Consider the following 20,016-nt stretch of genomic DNA (forward strand, 5'->3'; position numbering starts at 1 on the left):
TGAGTTCATCTCAAGAAATTTTCATCCTTTTAAAATGTTCTTCATTGAAGAAACTGCTGATGAGATAACTAGAGCAATAGTTCAAAGACTCAGAATATGGCATGAAGATCTAAAAGCAGATTTTGACTTGCTGTTTGCTTTTTGTGTATTTTTTACAGCACACACACACACACACACACTCACACACACAGACACACACACACACACACACACACACACACACACGAGTCAGATCAAAGGCCTTAGTATGGTCTTAACATTGGAGGATTCCTATTTGAAAAATACCCACAAGAGAGGAAATGATCAGGTTTTATACATTACTGAGTCATTGTCATGTATTTGAATGTGATTTTTTCTTTTAAATATAGAGGAAACATTGGATTAAGAGTCAGAAAGTCTTGGCTCCTAGTCCTGGTTATATTTCTGACTAGCTTGTGACCTTAGAAGGGGTTCCACTGATATGTCTGCCTCCATCTCCTCACCTGTAAAATGATCATTGCAGTCTTTTCAGGCAAAGAGAACTTTCCTTACATGCAACTGAGGCTGCTAGCAAGGGAGAGTAACACCTGTCCCAGGGTAATCCTGAAGTATCACAGACCCTTTGTGATCCTGGCCCTTGGGTCATTTGTTGTTCCCCATGACTCTATCTAGTACACTGAGAAATCCTGAGTCTCAGCGAATAGGCTCATTAATTGTTTCCTGTTTACTGATATCTTGTAGCAGATAATAATTGCTGTGGGCAAAATGTAGAGAAAACACGCAGGGTTGCCCTTGTGGGCAGGAAATATACTTATTGGTTGGAGGGTCCAAACCCATGAATCATCATTAACCAGACACCACATTGATAGAAATTAAAGTTATGATAACAGAAACCACAAGTGTTCATTTCCCTGAGGGAAGGGATAGAGACAGACCACAAGGAAGCCTCTCCTGGATGACACTTGAGAGGCGGATGTGCAGAACTAGATGCTGAGCAGGCCAAACAAGACCGTGTAGCAGGTAGGCAGAAGAGAAAATGAGAAATGAAGAGTTTGTGTGGTTTTGCAGAAGAGGCATTTGTAGGCCAGTAGGAGGGGCAGAGAGCACAGAGAAATGTTGAAGGCAATGGGTTTGGTATAAAAGGAACAAAGAAAGAATCCGACAAGGCATCTATCCTTGTAGCAATAATATGAAAAGGACATATGCACCAAAAATGAAGTGTGGAAGGGGACCTATAAGGCAAAATCATTTTTTCTGTTGTAGTGGAAAAAATCCTTAAACTAATTTTTTTGCTCCATTTCCTTTTGTGTTATTAACTTAGAAAAGAGAGAAGAAAAAAGAAAAGGCTATAGTAAAGCACTTTCAAGTATAAGAACTTGACAATCATGAAACTAGGGACATAGGTAGGGTTGAGATAGAGCCAGAAGTATCCAGGAGATCAAAAGGAGGGCAGTGAAGCTCCATAGCCCAGTGGTTAAGAGTTCAGACTCTGGAGCAGTGAGACTGGGCCTCAGTTTCCTTGCCTGCAATGCAGGGATAATACAGCACCTATCAGGATTTTTGTGAAGATTAAATGTAAGGGTCTCAGAATCATGATTGATGCACATGCCTTCTGTGGGTGTTTGCCATTTCCTGGGGAGGACAGTGGCCATCCAGGATGGAAGACATGGCCCAAACTTTAAGGAAATTAACAGTGTAGAACCAGAAGAGAAGCAAAGCTCTCTCCCCCTGCAGGCTGTCAGGTAAAAAGTTCTAGTAAGGAACAAAGAGGAGATGAAATAGCAAAAAATAGAAAGGGAAAGAAAGTGAGAGGGAGGAGAGTAGAGAGAGGAAATACCTCAAAAAATAAATAAATAAAACAGTGTGAGGGAGAAGGATACTACCTGAGATGCCACAAGAACAACAAGAAGAAAAAAAAACAAGAAATGAAATGGTGATGTTGGAGTAGGTATGATTGCTGGAGGGAGAAGACACTGAGCTGAGGGGCCAAGCCCAGGGTTCTGTCCTTGGCTGCATACCTCCTGGCTGAGTGACCCTGGAAAAGTCACTTAACCTCTTTCAGTCTGATTTTTCTCATTCTGGAAAGTGAAAATAGTCACGCCAATCTCAGAGTATTGGTACGATTAAAGGGGAACATATTATGATCTGTGCTTGAGTACCCAATAACCGTGCAAGGAAACTTCTATAGCAGTCCAGGGCACAGAGCACTGTGGGAGCGAGGAGCAGCACTCCGCCGCCAGCCTTCCTGCGTTCAGGCCCAGGAAGGAGCGAGGCAGTGGGCGGGGAAGACAGGCACGGGGAATCTGGGGACAGATAAAGGAAACTCGTGATGGGGCGAGGCTGGGCTGAAGAGAAACAGATTGGGGTAGAGCTGCAAAGGGAGGGGTCCGCTGGAAGGGGAGTGGGGAAGCCGGGAAGACAGAGGGTGGGAAGCAGAGAGAGATGGGAGGGCAGTGCGAGAAGAAAAGCAGGCTGGGGAAAGAAAGATTGGAATGCAGAAGGAACTTGGGGAAGGAGGAAGTCTTGAAGACCAGAAGGACCGAAGAGAAGGAAAATGGGGTTGCACTTGAGGTGGGGGGCAGGCCGCAGGAGGCAACAGGAGCCCGGGAGCCGGCGACGGAGAAACGCAGCGGCTAAAGCCAGCGTCAGGAGAAGTTGGGGACTGCGACAGGAGAGGCTGGGGCCTGCAGGGGAGCGCAGCAGCTTTTAGCATCGATCCAAACTCTAAAGACTCGTGGCCTTTGCCTGACCTCGAGGGTTGGGAATAGTCGCCTGTCTGTGGAGAGCGGTACCCCACGGAGAGAATGGGACTGTCCGGTGCTGGGCCCTGCGTCGGGCCCACCGCGAGGCTTCTCAGGCTCTGGGCTGGTCCCTGAGGGCAGCCAAGGACCCGCCTGGCGGTTGGGGCCGAGGAGAGAAGGTACCACCGCCCGGAGCCAGCGCAGCAGCCAGCGGCAGGGCCGCCAGATCCCAGCTGTCTCTCGGGGGCGCCGCCGCCTCTGTCGCCTTCCTGGTTCCGGGCCGCTCAGTGCAGCGACTGGCGAGGACCTAGAGCCCGCGAGGCGCTGCGGGGCGACCGCTCCTCAGAGAGTGCTAGAGGTACACTGTGGCTGAGGGCAGGCCCACACTCCCCATCCGCGGGACGGCGGCCCGCCCTCCCCAAGCCATTGCCTAGGACCCGCTCTGCGACCTCCTCCCGGCCATCCCGCACGCGTCCCGCGGGGGCGCTGCGTCTTCCTGCTACACCGGCACACCGCGGCCCCTCTCCCCCACACCTCCTGCCCGCACCACCCGGCCTCTCCTCCCACCCTCCCCTCCCCTGCACTGCCCGGTCTCCCCTCCCCTCCCGGCGAGGGGCGGGAGGGGGCGTGGCAGGCCCGGGTTTGTGTGCCTGGGACCCGGCTCTTCGCACTCGGAATCTGCCCGAGGAGCCGGGCCCCAGCCGCTGTCCAGCCACTCCGTGCCCTTCGCGCCCAGCGCCGTCGCCGCCGCCTCTTGGGGAAACACGGCCACTTTCTCGCCATGGATACTCCCAGGGTCCTGCTCTGGGCCGTTTTCCTCATCAGTTTCCTGTGGGATTTGCCCGGTTTCCAGCAAGCTTCCATATCCTCCTCGTCCTCCGCTGAGTTGGACTCCACCAAGGGCATAAGGAGCCGCAAGGAAGGGAAGATGCCGCGGGTGCCCCGAGAGAATGCCGCGGGTCGGACGCCCCAGGAGCTCCAGGAGCCCCAGTCGCGGCCGCAGGACGAGCCCCAGCGGCAATCGTCTCAGCAGACCCCGGCGCAGGAGCAGCCCGGCCGAGGTCCGCGCGTGGTGCCCCATGAGTACATGCTGTCAATCTACAGGACTTATTCCATTGCAGAGAAGCTGGGCATCAATGCCAGCTTTTTCCAGTCTTCCAAGTCGGCTAATACGATCACTAGCTTTGTAGACAGAGGACTAGGTAAGTGGCAAAGAAGACGCCCAAGTCCTCTCCGGCTGTAGCTCCGCAGCCAGAGTGCGGCTCCAGCTCTGGCAGGAAGCTGCATTTGTGAATTCCCTTCTCGCTCAGGACACCTCCCCCTTTCTTTTCTTTTCTAAATTGTTTTTCTAAAGCCCGAGTAAGTTTCTGAATGCGGCTGCAGATTTTGCTCCAGTTCACAATATTCCCTTCCGTCCTTCTTTCTTTCTTTCCTTCCTTCCCCGTCTTTTGCAGAAAGCATCGTGGTGGCCGCTCATCTGGTGGCTAGTGGAGGACGCATAAAGGAAGGGAAGTGGTAGGCAGACAACCAGGGATGGAGAAGGGTCAGGGCGAGGAATGATGGACTCTGTACCTCGAGTCTCGGGTTGTGTAGGACGCGCAGCCCTAGGCCTGGACTACTGGGACCGACCAGGCGGGCCCCAGGGAACGAGTGAGCAATGGAAAGCTCAAAGCTCTAGTCGCTCCGGGAAAAGCCGGCCCCAGCTAGTCCAACCGTCGAGGGAGCCAGTCAGTTAGCTGTGTCCGGCTGTGCCGTGGTGCAGGCGCAGCGTGGGTTTTCCGCGCGTCCCAGTGTGGGAATCATCAGCTGGTGTTCAGCCAGTCGCGTGCCCAGAGGCTTCTACCATTTTTCTCCCTCCAGGGTCAAGCACCCAGAGGCTCTGAGCCTCTGGTTTCTGCAAAGGTAGTAGCAGCAAGTGGAAGGGCGGGCTGGGGGCAGGATCCACTAAGCTTAGAGAGTTGTTGCTATTTAATCCACGTGGGTACACTTCTATGCTCCTCTCTCTGCGCATCTAGGGCCCCCGCCCCACTTCGCCTCTGCCAAATCGGGTGCACAAGTGGGAGCCTGAGAAAATTCTTGCAACCCACTTCTTGCCACCATCGCAGGTCCTCAGCGTGTCAGTGCTTTCGAGGAAACCTCGTGGCCCACCCCCCATCACAAACTGGGGGAAATTCCACCGCTCCTAACAAGGAGAGACAATAATGCTTAAAGAGACAAGAAAGGAAGGGAGGAAAAGGAAAGGAAGGGGAAAGAGAAGGGCAAGGAGAAGCAAGAAATGAGAAGAGATTTAGGCAGCTATAGCTATCCATTCCCCAGACTTAACTTCGCTAAGGGTTCCGCTTCCAGGTGGGTGAAAGTGGGACTGCCCAGGAACCCAGAGAGCCCTGGGCTTCCTGCAGAATAGCCTGCTCAACTACCTCAGCTATGGCTGCTTGAGTGCTCGCGCGTTCTTAAAGCTTTTCAAAGCGAGCTAACGGCTCTCAGTCCTGGTTCTACAGCGTCTTGAGCCCTTAACTTCTACCTTGCAGTTGCGTTCCTTGCGCACGGAGGTCCTGCCCACGCCGCGTGCGCGGCTGTAGCCCAAGGTCAGCGGGATTATGAGCTGCTGAAAGGTCCTGACGGCAAATTAACGCCATGTATTTTATGATGATTTTAGGTTTACAAAAGTCACTTTTGCAAAGGCACGTGGCTTCTTCTTAGTGCTGCAACTAGGTCCCCTGCCCGTGTACTGCTTGTCTGCATCCCCCTGCCACCCTACCTCCAAGTCCTCTAACTTTCCGCTTTTTCTACCTTGCCAAAGGAGAGGCTAAGAAAGCTAAAAGAAAACTAAAGAGGCCTTCCCTAAGGGAAGAAATCCTGGAGGCCTAGGCTGGCCGGCAGTTGGGCGCTCTTTTTCTTTTCCCGGGAAGTGGCAAGAATCTTTGCTCCTCCCCCCCAAGCACGCACCCCTGACTGGCTGGCTGTGTCCTGTGAGTTTGGCATTAGACCAAGGGACCCTGCCTATGGAGACCTTCTGAATTCAGGCAAGGGGGAAGAGGTGTCCCTGGTAGATACGAACTCTCTTCACCGAATCTTGCCCTGCAGCCTCCCCGATCCCAGACCCTGGGGCACCGCTCTGTGAGCCACCGGGCGCGGGAGGTAGAGGAAAGGATTGGTTTCGCGCCTGGGTTGGGGGGGCTTCTGTTCCCGAGCCAAGGTCTCTAGGCCAGTCGGACAGAACCCCAGACGTCCGTCCAGCCTCAACCCCAGAAAACCATCAAGGGCTGGGGCTGCGAGAGGTCTGCCCTGGGTGGGAGATGCAGCCTGATTCCTGAAACCGCAACTTCAAAGACTGAGTCCCCTCCACTCCCCAGTTCCCAGAAAACCTGAAGAACCACAGCTAGTTGTCTAGGAAGGCGGTGCGGATTGTCGCATGCCTCGCGAAGGAGTGCGGAGCTGCGGGCGGGAGGGGAGCGCAGAGGAGGGGGTACATTGCTAGCTGCAGCCCTAGCTTGATAAAGGAAAAGCCTCACTTTCCCTCTCACTGATTTTGATTTGATGTGTCACCGGCGGTGACCTCGGGCTGGACCTTCCGGGGCTTGCTTAGCATCGGGCCCCTGATTGGAGTGTTTCAACTCAGCGATCTAATTGAGGGTGCATGTCATAACATATCAAACGGTGTCTAGTCTCCCGTGATGGAAGGGACCCGCTAGCCGCGCATCCCTGGCTCCTGGCGAGGACTTCCGCCGGTCTCACGCGGGGGTTCTTAAACGCGCCAAACCCTGCAACCACCCCTCCCCCAACCTAAGGATGGCAGGGCAAGGAGGAAAGAGCAGGGGCCAGCCTAGTACTGGGTCAGTTGTGTTGCCCCAGGGATGTTTAAATCGCTGAAGAGTGTGGCAGGCTTGGCTCTGAGGAGCAAGGGTCCCCCAAGGGGAGGAGCAAAGGAAAGGGAAGGAGCCCCAAAGCCAGTTTAAGAGGCATGAGTGACTCACAGTATTTGTCAAAAGCCTTCCTAACCTGGGAACCTAAGTTATACCTGAAGCCTGAGGTTGAGAATGGAAGAGATTAACTCTGTCCTCAATGAGTGAAAAGTGCTCTAGCTCAACTGAGATGTCACTATACTATTCCACCTGCTGCTACCTCTTTCAACCTCCACGAGGAGACCTTATTGCAAGATTTTTTTTTTTAAAAAAAGTTCTTCCTTTTGGTTTGCTCTTTAAACATCTAAGGATAATAATGACGATCAAGATTTACTGAACTGTTGCTGTGGGGCAAGTACTCTGCTAAAATCTATTGTATGAATTATTACATTTAATTCTCACCTGTTACTTCCCTGTTTTACAGGTGAATTAAGGCAGAGATGTTAAGTAAGTTGATCAAGGTCACTCAGCTAGCTAGTGAGAGGAGAAAATTCATATAAGGTACTAAACTCTGAATACAAAACAGGGCACTATATGGTTAGGTAAGGGGAAAGAGGATTTTTTAAGGATGGTGGCAAGAAGAAGTTAAAAAAATGAGATTTTCTTTGTGGCCTAATATTCCACTCTAGTCTTTAAAAAACTAGTTAGGAGTTCTCATGCAACATTAAATTTAAAGGTCTGAATTTGTGTTGTACCTGGCTTCTTCTTATATTTATTTTAACAGAGGCACAAAACTCATTAGACCCCTGATCTTTTTAAAATGCCTTTATTGTGCTTTAAACGTGAGTTTGGATTCATAAAGATGAGAAAGCATGTGCCTGTATGTGTATCAGTGCAGGCAAAGGATCAGAATGGATCAATTGGATATAGCAAAATTACAGTTAGCTCATGAAATCACTCATTAAAAACGACATTAGTACTGGAGCCCCAGGCTCCCAATCCTGAGGCCTGGGAAAAACAGACAATTAGAACTTCTATGAAAGAATTCAACTGGGCTGAGGGATGGAGAGAGAGAGAGAGAGAGAGAGAGAGAGAGAGAGAGAGAGAGAGACTGACTTAGAATTGCAAGCTTATATAAGCACCATATAAGAAAAAAAAAACTCTCAAGGATGAAGGAAACAAAATGAATATAAAAAGTATTGCTGAGTTAGATTTCCAGATGGCTTTGAAATGAGAATACTCTTTAATTTAAATTTTTGTTATTGTTTTTACAACAATGGTCTTAAAAAGGAGCCAGTGAGGAATAGATAAAAACCAAAACGAAGTCGGAACATCCTTGAGGAAATTGACACCTAGAAACGACTCTCCGGAGATTCTGCTGCTAATTGCATGTTGACTTTTCCAGTTACCCTGTGGATCGTGATTATCAGGGGGTAGGGTAGGACAATGCTGAGGATAGGCCTTCTGCCCCGAGGACATTCAAAGACACATAGTTCCCTCCACGACTGAAGTTCGTCTAGTACATCATGTTTATGCAAAACAGCGGGTTTCTGGGTGGACCTGGGCCGCAGAATGGTGTAATCAACGCCGAAGAGCTTTTGTCGGAACCCTGTTGTCGTTGGCAAACGGAAAATGAAATATAAGCAAGGAAGTATTTTAATGGGGACGGAGGGAATTCGCAACTGTTAATTATTTGGTGACCTTGTATTCGATTTGTTTGAGTCCCTTATAAAAACACTAATTCAGACCAGACGGCTAAGTGAGGAAGCCGGCAGAAGGTTCCAATCTAGGCTTTATTTCCCCGGAAAGAGGGAACAACCTTGGGAAAGTCTTGCTAAGTGTTCAAGTGTGTGCGTGTGAGAGCGCGCGGGCAGGATCACCAGTGGGGAGTCTGTAAGGAAGTCCAGGTTCAAGATGCTCCTCCCGCCGGTGAACCACAGGGTTCTGGGGAAAGCCCTAGGAGGAAGGGGGAGGAAGCCTTAAACTAGAAGTTTGTTCTGTTCTTCTAGATAGAATGATTCTACCTTAAAGGCCACACACCAATTCCTTGCCCATGGCCTTATTTGTATCAGTTATTGTCATCCCCATCCATAAGGCCATAAGAGACTCCTTACAAGGACAATCAAGAAGCTAAAAACACCTAGTGTCTTCTGCAGGGAGAAGGCAGGTTGCACCGGCATTCTTGGTGAGCCAGAGAGGCTAATCTGAGGAGGACATTGTGTGTTTTCCTCAACTGTGGAGGCTGTCAGGCCTCTGGGAGTTTGTGCAGTGGAGTTGCTGGTGGGGGAGGGGAATCAACATTTCTGTACATTGAGAGAAAATAATTAAAATCCACCCAAGCCACATCCTACGGCAGGCCTTGTGACAACTACCCCCCCTCGCCCCCACCCAACAGATTCGGGACATGAAAACTCTCCTTTCTGATCACCGAGGACGCATGCCGCCTGGATCCTCTGGGAATGCGGGGTGCTGCATTGATGGAGGCCCACGTATATAAAAAAACTCCTGGTTTTCCTAGCAGGAGTCCTGGGGATACCAGCATACCTCACCAATGGTGGTGCATCTTCCTAGGGGAGGTGGTGGGGAGGGAACGGAATGGAGAGGTTGGGGGCAGGGAGTATGTTAGAAATAGGGTAGAAGCCGAACTTTTGCTTCCTGCCAGGACTGCTGAATGCTTCGAACTACCCAGGGCAAATCAACAATAACTCCTGGTGGCTTTCAGTTAAAGTGAAAGGCATTAATTAGTTCGATAATCCTTCGAGTATTGAGTAATCTGGATCCAACAATGATTTCTTTAGATGAGAGGACAGAGTTGAACCGAACCCTTGGGGTGTGGGAAGCTGGGATGTGTATCCATCTCACCCACTGCGTGGCATTCTCCCACTCTCTCCCCACGTCCTGTTTATTTTTAAGCTTAAAGTCTGTTAAATAGTATCTCCTGTTCATTGGAATTAAGCAGGTCCTTGTGGGTCGAACGCTGCCAAGGTTGCCGTCCTCTATCTTCTAGGACTGTCTATTGGCACGCACTGCTGGAGGCCGACGGATAGGTACATTTGGAGTGAAGAGCTGCAGGATCTTGGAGCAGACCAGCCGCTTGCGGGCCGCGACCATTTCTGGAGGAGCGCGCGCTGCTCAGCCAGTGGCCCGGGAGCCTGGGGGCGGGGCCTGGTTTAAGGACCAGATAATGGGCGTGCAAGTGACGAGAGGGGCTGGCCTCTGGCACAAGTTGGTGCTGAGTTTGAGCAGAAGAGCAGAGGGTTGGCTTCGGGATGGGGTGGGGTGGGGTCATCCCTAAATAGCATAGGAGACTAGGGAAATCGGTGCGCCTGCGTTGCAAACCTGGCTTCCAGGCAAAGAGCCCCTTCCCGACTTCGGCTTGGAAGCTCCTTCGGGAGAGAAATTGAAAAAAAATTCGAGGCTACCGCCTTCAGTTAACAGCAAGAATCTCGTTTTGCTACTTTGTTTCGTTGTTTCGGAAGTCAGACCAAGATCCACCTCTCACGCGGGCTTGCCACGATTCCTTTCTTCTGAGTCTGGACCCAGTTCAGCACCTTAAAGAACACATCACTGCAGTTTCTCCTGCGCAGAACCACAAAGCGCTGAAAGCCCAACAGTCTGCCCACGACTGCATGCCAGTGTGAACCCCTCCCTCTACCTGCAACCTCAGTGCTGGTTGGGGAGGGCATCTTTTACTTTTCATCTGGAGCCTGCAAACCAAGCGACCGGGTCGTGTTCCAGCTCCGAAGGCGGCTATTGGACTGAGAAAACCTCCGCCCCCAGAGCCGTTCTTACAGTGCCCGTGTTGCTCCCCTTGGCTACCTGTGGACCCTTCAAGGAAGTTCACCCTAGCAAATCACCTTGGTCGGGCCCAGCACCTTATCCAGGGGCGGCGACCTGCGGAAACTCCTGGACAGAGCAGGCTGCTTGCATGAGGCAGCAAGGTGTGAGGGAGGGTTGGGGGCGAGCTTCTGATTGGTTTTGATTTGCTGTGTTATCAAACGAATATTTGAGCCGCAATAGTCAGGAGCCCAGGGTTTGACCGCGATGAGACGACAGATGCCTGGGGCAGTGTCTTCGATCTTGGCTCTTCTTCTCTGGTTCTTCCGTCACCGCCCACCAAGAGAACGAGAGCCTAGAAAATTTTCACCGGCAAAGTTCATACAACTAGCGACAAAAGGTGACTTCTGCTGGTTGTATTCTGTGCACAGGGAAAAGGTCTGTCCCTGGCCCTTGACGTCCGCCAAAAATCAGTGCCAGTGGGGTTGGAGTTGCCTCCTTGAAAAGCTTGCTAGGGCTCCGCAGCGAACGCGTGCAGTTGTGTTTTCTTTTGTTTGGGAGCCAAGGTGCTCTTTCCCTTTTTTCCACCCAAGTTTCACATGTTTGCCTCATGATGATCCTACCTTGATGGAATTTCTCCATGGGACCCAGACTACCAGAACCGCTTAGCCCACGGGGTCTACAAAGCCCAGGCTCATGGTGTGTAGGGTGCAGATCTACCAGGCCAGGGCTAGAGGATGGGAAAAGCAGAAATTCAGTGGAAGAGGACACGCCTTGAGCCTTTCTGGTCTTTGGAAAGAGAAGAAGCTGAGGAATGGAATGCAGGCCAAGTATTTGGGGAAGGAACCGAGAAAGCCAGAGACCTGGAGAAAAGCTGGGCCAGTGAGTGTGTGGCAGTGAAGGAGTACAGACCCACCAAGACAATCTCCCTAGCAGGTTCCAATCTCACCACAGTGTGCTGCAGCCAAAGGGTCATTCATTTCTACACGTGCTGCCCCAACATGTCAGTGGCCTTTGTCAAGTGAGGATGATGAACATCCTTTCCCTACCCAGGAAAGACTGTAGACCAGGCACCAGAAAAGTTGCCAAGAGAAGAGAGAGGAAGTCCGGGGCCACCCGGGGCTGCCCCTGCCCCTGCCCTCTAGTCTTATGAGTTAGTACATGGGCTGGCCTTGTTCCCCACATCCCAGGAGAAAACTTGCAGAAAGACCCAATCCTTGATGGATAGGATAGAGGTCCTTGGTCACCTGGCATTGTGCAAGGGACAGCAGTGTCAGAAATGTCATGACAGGATTGAGAAGAATCAGTATAATAGGAGCAAGGCTGCAGTCCAGATGAGCCTTGACCTTCACTGGACCTCCTCTGAGCAGGAAGAGCAGGAACAGGAAGCACCTGCTGCTTTCTTTGTCCATGATGCCCAGCAGTGCCTTTCATCCATTCACTTCTGGATATCTTGTGGAAAAAACTGAATCACATCTCCTAAAGGAGACCAAGAAAAGGACAGCTCCACCTCTTCCTACCACGATGTTGGGTGGTTATAGTAATTTTGGCTGCATTTCTGGGGGTGTTCCATGAACTGTGACCCCTGGGTGCCTTGACTCTGACCTTTGCAATGATCCTGCAAGGGAGCAGTAGTTCTCCCACTTTACAGAGGAGACATATGAGTCTGGGATAGATTATGTAACCTAGTCTAACCAATGTCACCAAGTCACTAGGTCACAGATCAGGATTGAAATTTTTGTCACTTAGTCAATTCCTATGCTCATTTCACATTGTGTCAGTAGTAACTAACACGTGTATAACTTCTCCAGAAATTACTCACACTTATCTCCTTTGCCCTGCCCAGTGGCCCAGTGAGCTGTAATTATAATTACCATTTTGTAAATGAGAAAATTCTTTCCTTGTAAGTTCTTTTTCGAAAGTCTTATTGTGAAATTTCTTCAGTTCTGCTGATTAGGAAATGAGTGATTCTGCAGACCAGGGGAGAAGCCCTTCCTCCTTCCAGGCATGGGAAGTATGTAAGAGCTAAAACACTGAGGCACAGACATCAAGGGCTGGGACACGGAGAGCAGAGGCAGATACTGGAGCTAAGCTGGCAGCTCTACCACTTACTATCTTGGGCTAGTTTACTCTTTAGATTCCTATGTTTTTGTTTATAGTAATACTTTTTTTCAGAGGCAAGTTTTTGAAAAATATTTTTTTACTTTAATTGACACAACAATTGTACAATTTTATGGTGTATGGCATGAAATTTCAGTTGGTATATTCTGTGTGCCATGGCCAGATTATAGGTGATTTTGAAGATTAAAAGAATTTAGATCATGCCCAGCACATAGTGCTATATGGGTATTTGCTATTACAATTAGTAGGCTAGTACTGGGGTCAAGCAAGAACACTCTGGAAAGGGTGAACTGTATGGATTGCTCCCAAATTCTCCAATTTGGTGAGGATGCTTAGGAAATGGCCATTATTTCACAAGGCTGAGATCCTAATAGGGCCTGACTCAGGACTATGTCCATCCTCATGGGATACCTAGGAAATAATGGTATCCCAGGTGTACAGTAAATAGTTGAAGCACCGAGTACTATGAGAGGTCTTGACTTTCCAGGGGTAGGGACTGGTGGTTCATTTTCACTCATCTCATACATTGGCTTGTTTTCCAACCTGATAATATCTCAGGGCAGTGCTGAAGTTGAGATACCTAGGGGAGAAATGACTCCAAACCTGGCCGTGAATTCTGAGTTTGAAAGTCTTCCTTCTGCTAAAGAAAAGGGAGGAGGCTAGGGAAACCCAGCCCACCCAGTGTTGATTACATCTAGGATGAACACATCCTGTTTCCCCTTTCTTCTGTTCTACTGCCCAATCAGGACCCATGTAAAAAGATGTGACCTCAGGACTGGGGTTCCAGGTTTGAAACTGGGAACCTCAGCACTTCCCCTAACTGTCCCTTACTAGTTGGGAGACAATGGGTGAGTTGAGATACCTCTAAGAGCTTCAGTTTCCTCATCTACAAATGAGTATAACGGTAAGATTGATCTCTAGGGGCTGGGGTTGTATCTCAGTGGTAGAGTGCTTGCCTAGTATGTGTAAGGCTCTGGGTTTGATTGTTAGCATTGCATATAAATAAATATGACGATATATATATATATATTAAAAATATTATATATATATATATATATATATATATATATATATATATATTAAAAACAAGAACTATTTCTGATGCTTGCAAGAAGGACTCAGTAAAAAATGCCCTAAAAAGCTCCCAGTACGTATCTATTATGATGCTCAGTGATGCTGCTGTCTCTAAAATGAGGGAGTGGGGAAAGGCTTAGCAGCTAAGACCTCTGAGGTTTCCTTTGCAAAGATGAGTGATTATTCTCAACCCCCCATCCCAGTTTAGGTGTGTCGGGTGGGAAAGCCCAGAGTGTTCTGGGCTTTCTCAGGCTGAGCTGTTGCCTAGTCACAGGGTCTATGCCTCAGGGTATGTGCGTAGGAGGTGTGACTGTGTGGCTGATTAGGTCTGCTGGGTCTGTCCAGCCATCTGGTCAGTAGCTGCGTACATATCCCAGTGATGTCTTGGGGGAAATGCAGTGCCTGCCCTTGTGTCCCCAAGTCTCCAACCAAAGGAAGTTTCAGGTTTTTGGAAACCCACTACTGACTGGCTCAGGGAGCAGTCTTCTACAGTAGGCACCTGGGCGGGGCCACCTCAGCAGTGCTGTGCAGTCTCCTTCGGGCTGCCCTGGGGCTGGGTTTCTGGGAATCTGGTGGTGGCACCATAGGCATCTTCCTTTCTACTCTGATGTTTGCTTCTCTAGCTTCCTCCAGCCACATGCTGTGACCATGGACAGGTGCTCTAAACTTTCTAAGCCAATTTCTTCAGTTAACATGGGCACATTGATATCTACCTTGTAGGTAATTAGTTCCTTTTTTGTTCCCTCACATGTTTTCTTCTTTAATCCTTTGTAACCCCCCCCCCCTTTTTTTGGTACTGGGGATTGAACTCAGGGGAGATTTACCACTGAACTACATCCCCACCCTTTTATTTATTTTTATTTTGGGACAGGGTCTCTGTAAGTTGTTTAGGGCTAAGACCTGCTGAGGCTGGCCTTGAACTTGCTATGATCGTCCTGTCTCAGCCTCCCAGAGTTACTGGGATTACAACCTGTGCCACCATGCCCTGCCAAATTTTGTATTTTTAACTTACATTCATTTTGCCTATTGGAAACATTGTACCCTTTGAACAAACTCTCTCTCCTATTTTGTTTATTTAATTATTATTATTTTTTAAATTAAATGCACACCAGAACTGTATCTGTGAGGAGCTCTTAGCCTTTTACTAACTTGCTTTCCATGTTATGAAGGATTTTATTCAAATATGCCAGTGATTTGTTTCTTCCTTCTTTTCTTTCTCTCTTCCTTCTGTCTCTACTCACCTCCCAGGGAGAGAGGATAAATAAATCCAGCAACTATAACTTGAAAGGTCACTATGTCTAATACTCAACAAACACTGAGTTAACTGAGGGTATGAGCTTTGTTGTAACAATTCGAATTAAAAGCAAAATACAAAACTCCCAGGATGTATTATTGATCATTTTCAATTTAAAGGCCTAAAGCTTAGGATTCATTTCCAGGATGTAAGTGCCACAGAGTTTGAAAAGGAAAGTGCAGTCTAGTTAAGGGAAGGGAGTCATTTTATGACATTACTCTTCATTTACATAGGACTTAGTGGGAGAGGTAGTTTTTGCAAGGCAGTGGGAAGGGCCAGGTTCCTGCACACAGGTGACCCATGGTACCTGGGCCAGCCTTGTGAAGCTGGGTCTGCAGGTAAAGTGTCTACAGGTTACAGAGCATGGTGATACATACACTCCCCAGGGCAAGGCCTCCTCTGGACTATTTCTGTGATGCATGGCTCCAGAGCAGGTTCAGGCAGGTGGGGAATGTGGTCTGTAGGGGATCTGTGTAGAGCAGCCACCTTCAGGGACCCTCTGTTTAGGGGTTAGAGGTTCTAGAGACCTAGTGAGAGATGATATGGTTGAAAGGATTTTAAAAATATGAAGGTGGCTGTGGGGTCCAGGAAAGAGCTGAGAGAGATAGTGACTAGGTCTGGTGATACCAGCTTAAGACCCTGCTTTTGGCTCTGTGCTTTAGAGGACCTTGTTTTTTTCCCTTCCTTCAATGATACCCCTCCCTATGTGGTGTCCTATAGAGCAGGGAATCTAAGAAGCCTAGGAGACATACCCTCCTACATACCCTCCTAGGAGACATTCCCTGGACCTGCAGAATCAGCACCACCTTGGGGCTCATTAGAAATGCACCTCAAACCTCTGGGGCCTGAGATAATTAGCATTTCTAATGTTTCTCTGTGATTGTGTTGTAGATGTAGGGACCATTGCAGGATTAGCAGCTTTGAAAGCCAATATTCTAGACCAATCTCTAGATACTTGGGCCACAAAATGCTTGCACAAATATCCCTGAAACCACTTTCAATACCTGGAGGGCTTCTTTAGCAGGTCTATCCTCCCAAGAGAGAACCATACGACTGTTGTGTATGTGTGTCTGTTGAGCTGGGATGCAGAGATCTGTGGGCTAAGGGTCCACATGCATGTAGGTGAGGTCCCTGGAAGTGTGGGATGCTACTGGAAGGGGAAGAGACAGGAACAGGATGGAAGTGGAAGGCTCCATTTGCATTCCTCTCCGTGTCTTTGAAAGGGTAAATGTGGGCTGGTCTTGCTAGAAAGATTATTAGAAATCCCAAGGTTGTAGAATCAGTAAGTGCCTTTTGCTACAGATGCTTGCCTCAGTTTTGATTCGACCACGCACTAACCATTTATCAGCCCACACTTAAAAAAAATGATAATAAAAGCAAGCTGATCTGTCCATGTTGCACAGGAGAGAAATTATCTCTGACTAATGCTCTCCAGTTAGTGACAGACTATTTCAAGAGTTTCGTAAACAGAGATGGAAATGACTTCCTAAGGGAGGTCAGGTTTTGTTCCTATCATGTAATGCAAATATCGTTTGGATTGTGTTCTCCTTCCCTAAAACTCTGGCCACTATTGGCTGCCTCTAGATTCCAATACCTGGACTACAGTGATGAGGCACTGGGGCTTAGGGACTAAAAATTCCAACTCTGGAACTAAATAGACTGAAAAATGGATCTCAGCATCACCATATCCTGACTTTGGATAATTAATTTCTTAAAGACTTGGTTTTCCCATCTGTAGTATGAGAACCATACAAATACCTTATACAACATAATACCTTATAAAACTGAAGTTAATAAAGTAACAATTAGAATCATGCCAGTCTCACAACATTTAACTTGTATAGCAAATGCCTGAGGGTTGTCCCTGTCATCACAGCCCTCACTGGTGGGTTTAGGGGGGAGGTATGGAAGTGAAGTCTATGGCAATAGGTCCAGAAATCTGGGCAATGGCTAAGCATAGTCAGTCACAGGTTTCTCTTAAGAAGAAAGTATGCTGAATTCCCCCTGATGTTAATGTGACCCTGGCTGGTTTGAAGGTCTTGGCTTCCATAAATCAACTGCCTCTAGCAGCTTTTCCCTTTTCACCTCTCTTACCCTTCCCGCAGCTCTGTCTCAGGTCAGGGCATGTGTGTTAGAGAGGGGCATCGGGTCCTGCAGTCAGCCCAGAGTGCTGACTGGGTGTGGCTGAGGCTCCAGAGCCCATGGCCCTGGGCTACATCTGGACAGGCAGTGAGGGTCGGATCAGGACCCAGTGACACTTTTACTATTGAAATCGACCCAAACTTTACTAGCTTCTGGGGAAAGCTAGGGGCTTTGGGGATTTTTGTATTTGCTGGGTTGTAAATATTTTATGGGAAGGCAGCCCAGGAAAATCTGGTTAGCTTTCCGCTTTGCACATTGAAGTGGGTTGGCTTCATGCACAAATGTGTCAAAAAGGAGTCCAATTTTGTCTTGGTTCAGAAGAATTTGCCTTGGATTTTTAAAGCCTGCTGCCCTCTATATGTCCCAAATTTCTTTTTCTCACTTGTAACAACAACAACAAATTGTCTTCAGGTCTAGCTGCAAACCAAGGAAGGTTTATATTGGGTGTAAGGAAAGGAAGGGGGGGGGGATATCACTCTGTGTGGATGTGTGTGTGTGTGTGTGTGTGTGTGTGTGTGTAATTGTACATGGTTAAGGTTTTCTTCTTCCATGTATATCTATTTCTCATTGATTGCAGGTACTTCTCAATGAATGTCTGGTGTGCATGTTGGTTTAATCCCTCCCACCCCAGCCATATTTTTGAAAGCCTCACTACTTTTATTTGTTGGTAAGGAAGGAAGAAAGAAATGAAAGAAAGAGAAGAAAGGAAATCACATAGCAGCTCTTCCTTCTGTCTGCAATGTTTTGGGCCTAAATACCTCAGCAAAACTGCCCGATGGCAGCAATGTGACCCTGAACTTGCGGGGGGGGGGGGTGTCTGCAGTTAGGACTGCATCTTTAAATCACCTTGGAAATTAAAAAGAAAAGCTGTCAACAAACATTCAAGAACCACACTCCCAGGACCTATCCTTAGATAAGGGGTTCAATTAGCTGGAGCAAGGTGGAGCACTGGTACTTTTAAAATTCTCCAGAAGATTCTAATTGAGCAACCAGTTTGAGAACCTTTCCCTGTAAAGTTTCACACTACTGACCAGCGTGTACTCTAGGTCATCCAGGGGTCTAGGTGATGTGTGGAGCAAGATGCAAGTGAGGGTTGCAACTCCTTTGGCCTGGCCGAATGAGGAGGGGTATTGGGAAAGACAGACCAGTAAAGAAATAAATATAAACTGGGTAATTTTACATAATGCTAAACGTAAGGTAATAAACCAAGCCCTGGGATAGTGACCAAAAGAAACTACTTTAGATTAAGGTGGTCTGGGATGGCTTCTAGGAGGAGGTGACATTTGAGATATGAATGACAAGGAGAACAGCGGTGGGAGAGGAGGACTGGGGAGGAAGCACAGCCCAGACTTGCGACCACAAAGGGCACATTAGTGGTTACGCAGCCTCTTGGGGAGAAAACCTGGGAGGCCGCTGCCTCAGCCAGATTGCCAGCAGCCACCGACTTCTGCCCTGGGAGCCCAAAGCTGACTAGGAGGAGGGGGCATGTCCTGGTGTGTCCCCTTCCCGGTTGGGGCGGGAAACCGGGGAGCCGCCCGGGTCAGTTTAGCTGGACTGCCCTCTCCCCGCCCTCTTCCTCCTGGGGACGGCCAGGGAGCACCGGGCTGATCTCCCCCTTAAGTGAAACTGACTGTAATTATTTTTTATCTCGCAGACGATCTCTCGCACACTCCTCTCCGGAGACAGAAGTATTTGTTTGATGTGTCCACGCTCTCAGACAAAGAAGAGCTGGTGGGCGCAGAGCTGCGGCTCTATCGCCAGGCGCCCGCAGCGCCCTGGGGGCCTCCCTCAGGGCCACTCCACGTGCAGCTCTTCCCTTGCCGGTCGCCCCTGCTGTTGGACTCGAGGACCCTAGACCCGCAGGGGGCGCCCCCGGCCGGCTGGGAGGTCTTCGACGTGTGGCAGGGCCTGCGCCACCAGCCTTGGAAGCAGCTGTGCTTGGAGCTGCGGGCCGCGTGGGGCGAGCCAGACTTCGGGGAGGTGGAGGCGCGCCCTCGGGGACCCCAGCAACCGCCGCCCCCGGACCTGCGGAGTCTGGGCTTCGGCCGGAGGGTGCGGTCCCCACAGGAGCGCGCCCTGCTCGTGGTGTTCACCAGATCCCAGCGCAAGAACCTGTTTGCTGAGATGCGCGAACAGCTGGGCTCCGCTGAGGCTGCGGGTCCCGGCGCGGGCGCCGAGGGCTCGTGGCCACCGCCGTCGGGCGCCCCGGACGCCGGGCCTTGGCTGCCCTCGCCCGGTCGGCGGCGGCGGCGCACAGCCTTCGCCAGTCGTCACGGCAAACGGCACGGCAAGAAGTCGAGGCTACGCTGCAGTAAGAAGCCCTTGCACGTGAATTTCAAGGAGCTGGGCTGGGACGACTGGATTATCGCGCCCCTAGAGTACGAGGCTTATCATTGCGAGGGCGTGTGCGACTTCCCGCTGCGCTCGCACCTGGAGCCCACCAACCATGCCATCATCCAGACTCTGATGAACTCCATGGATCCCGGCTCCACCCCACCCAGCTGCTGCGTGCCCACCAAATTGACTCCCATCAGCATTCTGTACATCGACGCGGGCAATAATGTGGTCTACAAGCAGTATGAGGACATGGTAGTGGAGTCGTGCGGCTGCAGGTAGCGGTGCCTTTCCTGCCGCCTTGGCCCGGGACGCAGGGGAGGCCTGACTGCAGAGAGCAGGAGGAGGAAGCTGGCCTTGGAGGAGGCTGCTGGGTGGGGTGGGGGACAGCCTGGACGCGAGAGCGAGAGCGGGTGCAAGAGAGGAGGGAGGGAGCACAGCTTTCCCAGAAACTTCCACCTGCCAGCCCAGAGGGAGATATGGATTTTCACACCTTGCCTGGCCACCCTGGAAAAACAAGCCAAGGAGTTTATTTGTGTTATTGTTGTTTCTCTTTATTATTGTGGCTTTGGATTTCCTTGTGTGTCTCCCAGGTTTTGATAGGAGGTAGGGGGAGGGGAGATGCATACCCATTTCTCAATTGCTCCATGGATTGAAAAGAATAATAGTTTAAAAAGGGAAACTGGAAGGAAGAATCACCCACCTTTGAACA

At 49.7% G+C, this 20,016-nt stretch overlaps 1 protein-coding gene across 1 annotated transcript; it reads left to right on the forward strand.

Moving 5' to 3' along the window:
* The first annotated feature begins 3,501 nt into the window (after positions 1-3,501).
* Gdf6 (growth differentiation factor 6) lies at positions 3,502-19,586 on the forward strand. Its single transcript, XM_026381172.2, has 2 exons — positions 3,502-3,922; positions 18,625-19,586. The coding sequence occupies exons 1-2, from the start codon at positions 3,502-3,504 to the stop codon at positions 19,584-19,586; spliced, it is 1,383 nt and encodes a 460-aa protein (XP_026236957.2).
* The last annotated feature ends 430 nt before the right edge of the window (positions 19,587-20,016 follow it).

Source organism: Urocitellus parryii, chromosome 7 (genome assembly GCF_045843805.1).
Source record: "Urocitellus parryii isolate mUroPar1 chromosome 7, mUroPar1.hap1, whole genome shotgun sequence".
NCBI lineage: Eukaryota > Metazoa > Chordata > Mammalia > Rodentia > Sciuridae > Urocitellus > Urocitellus parryii.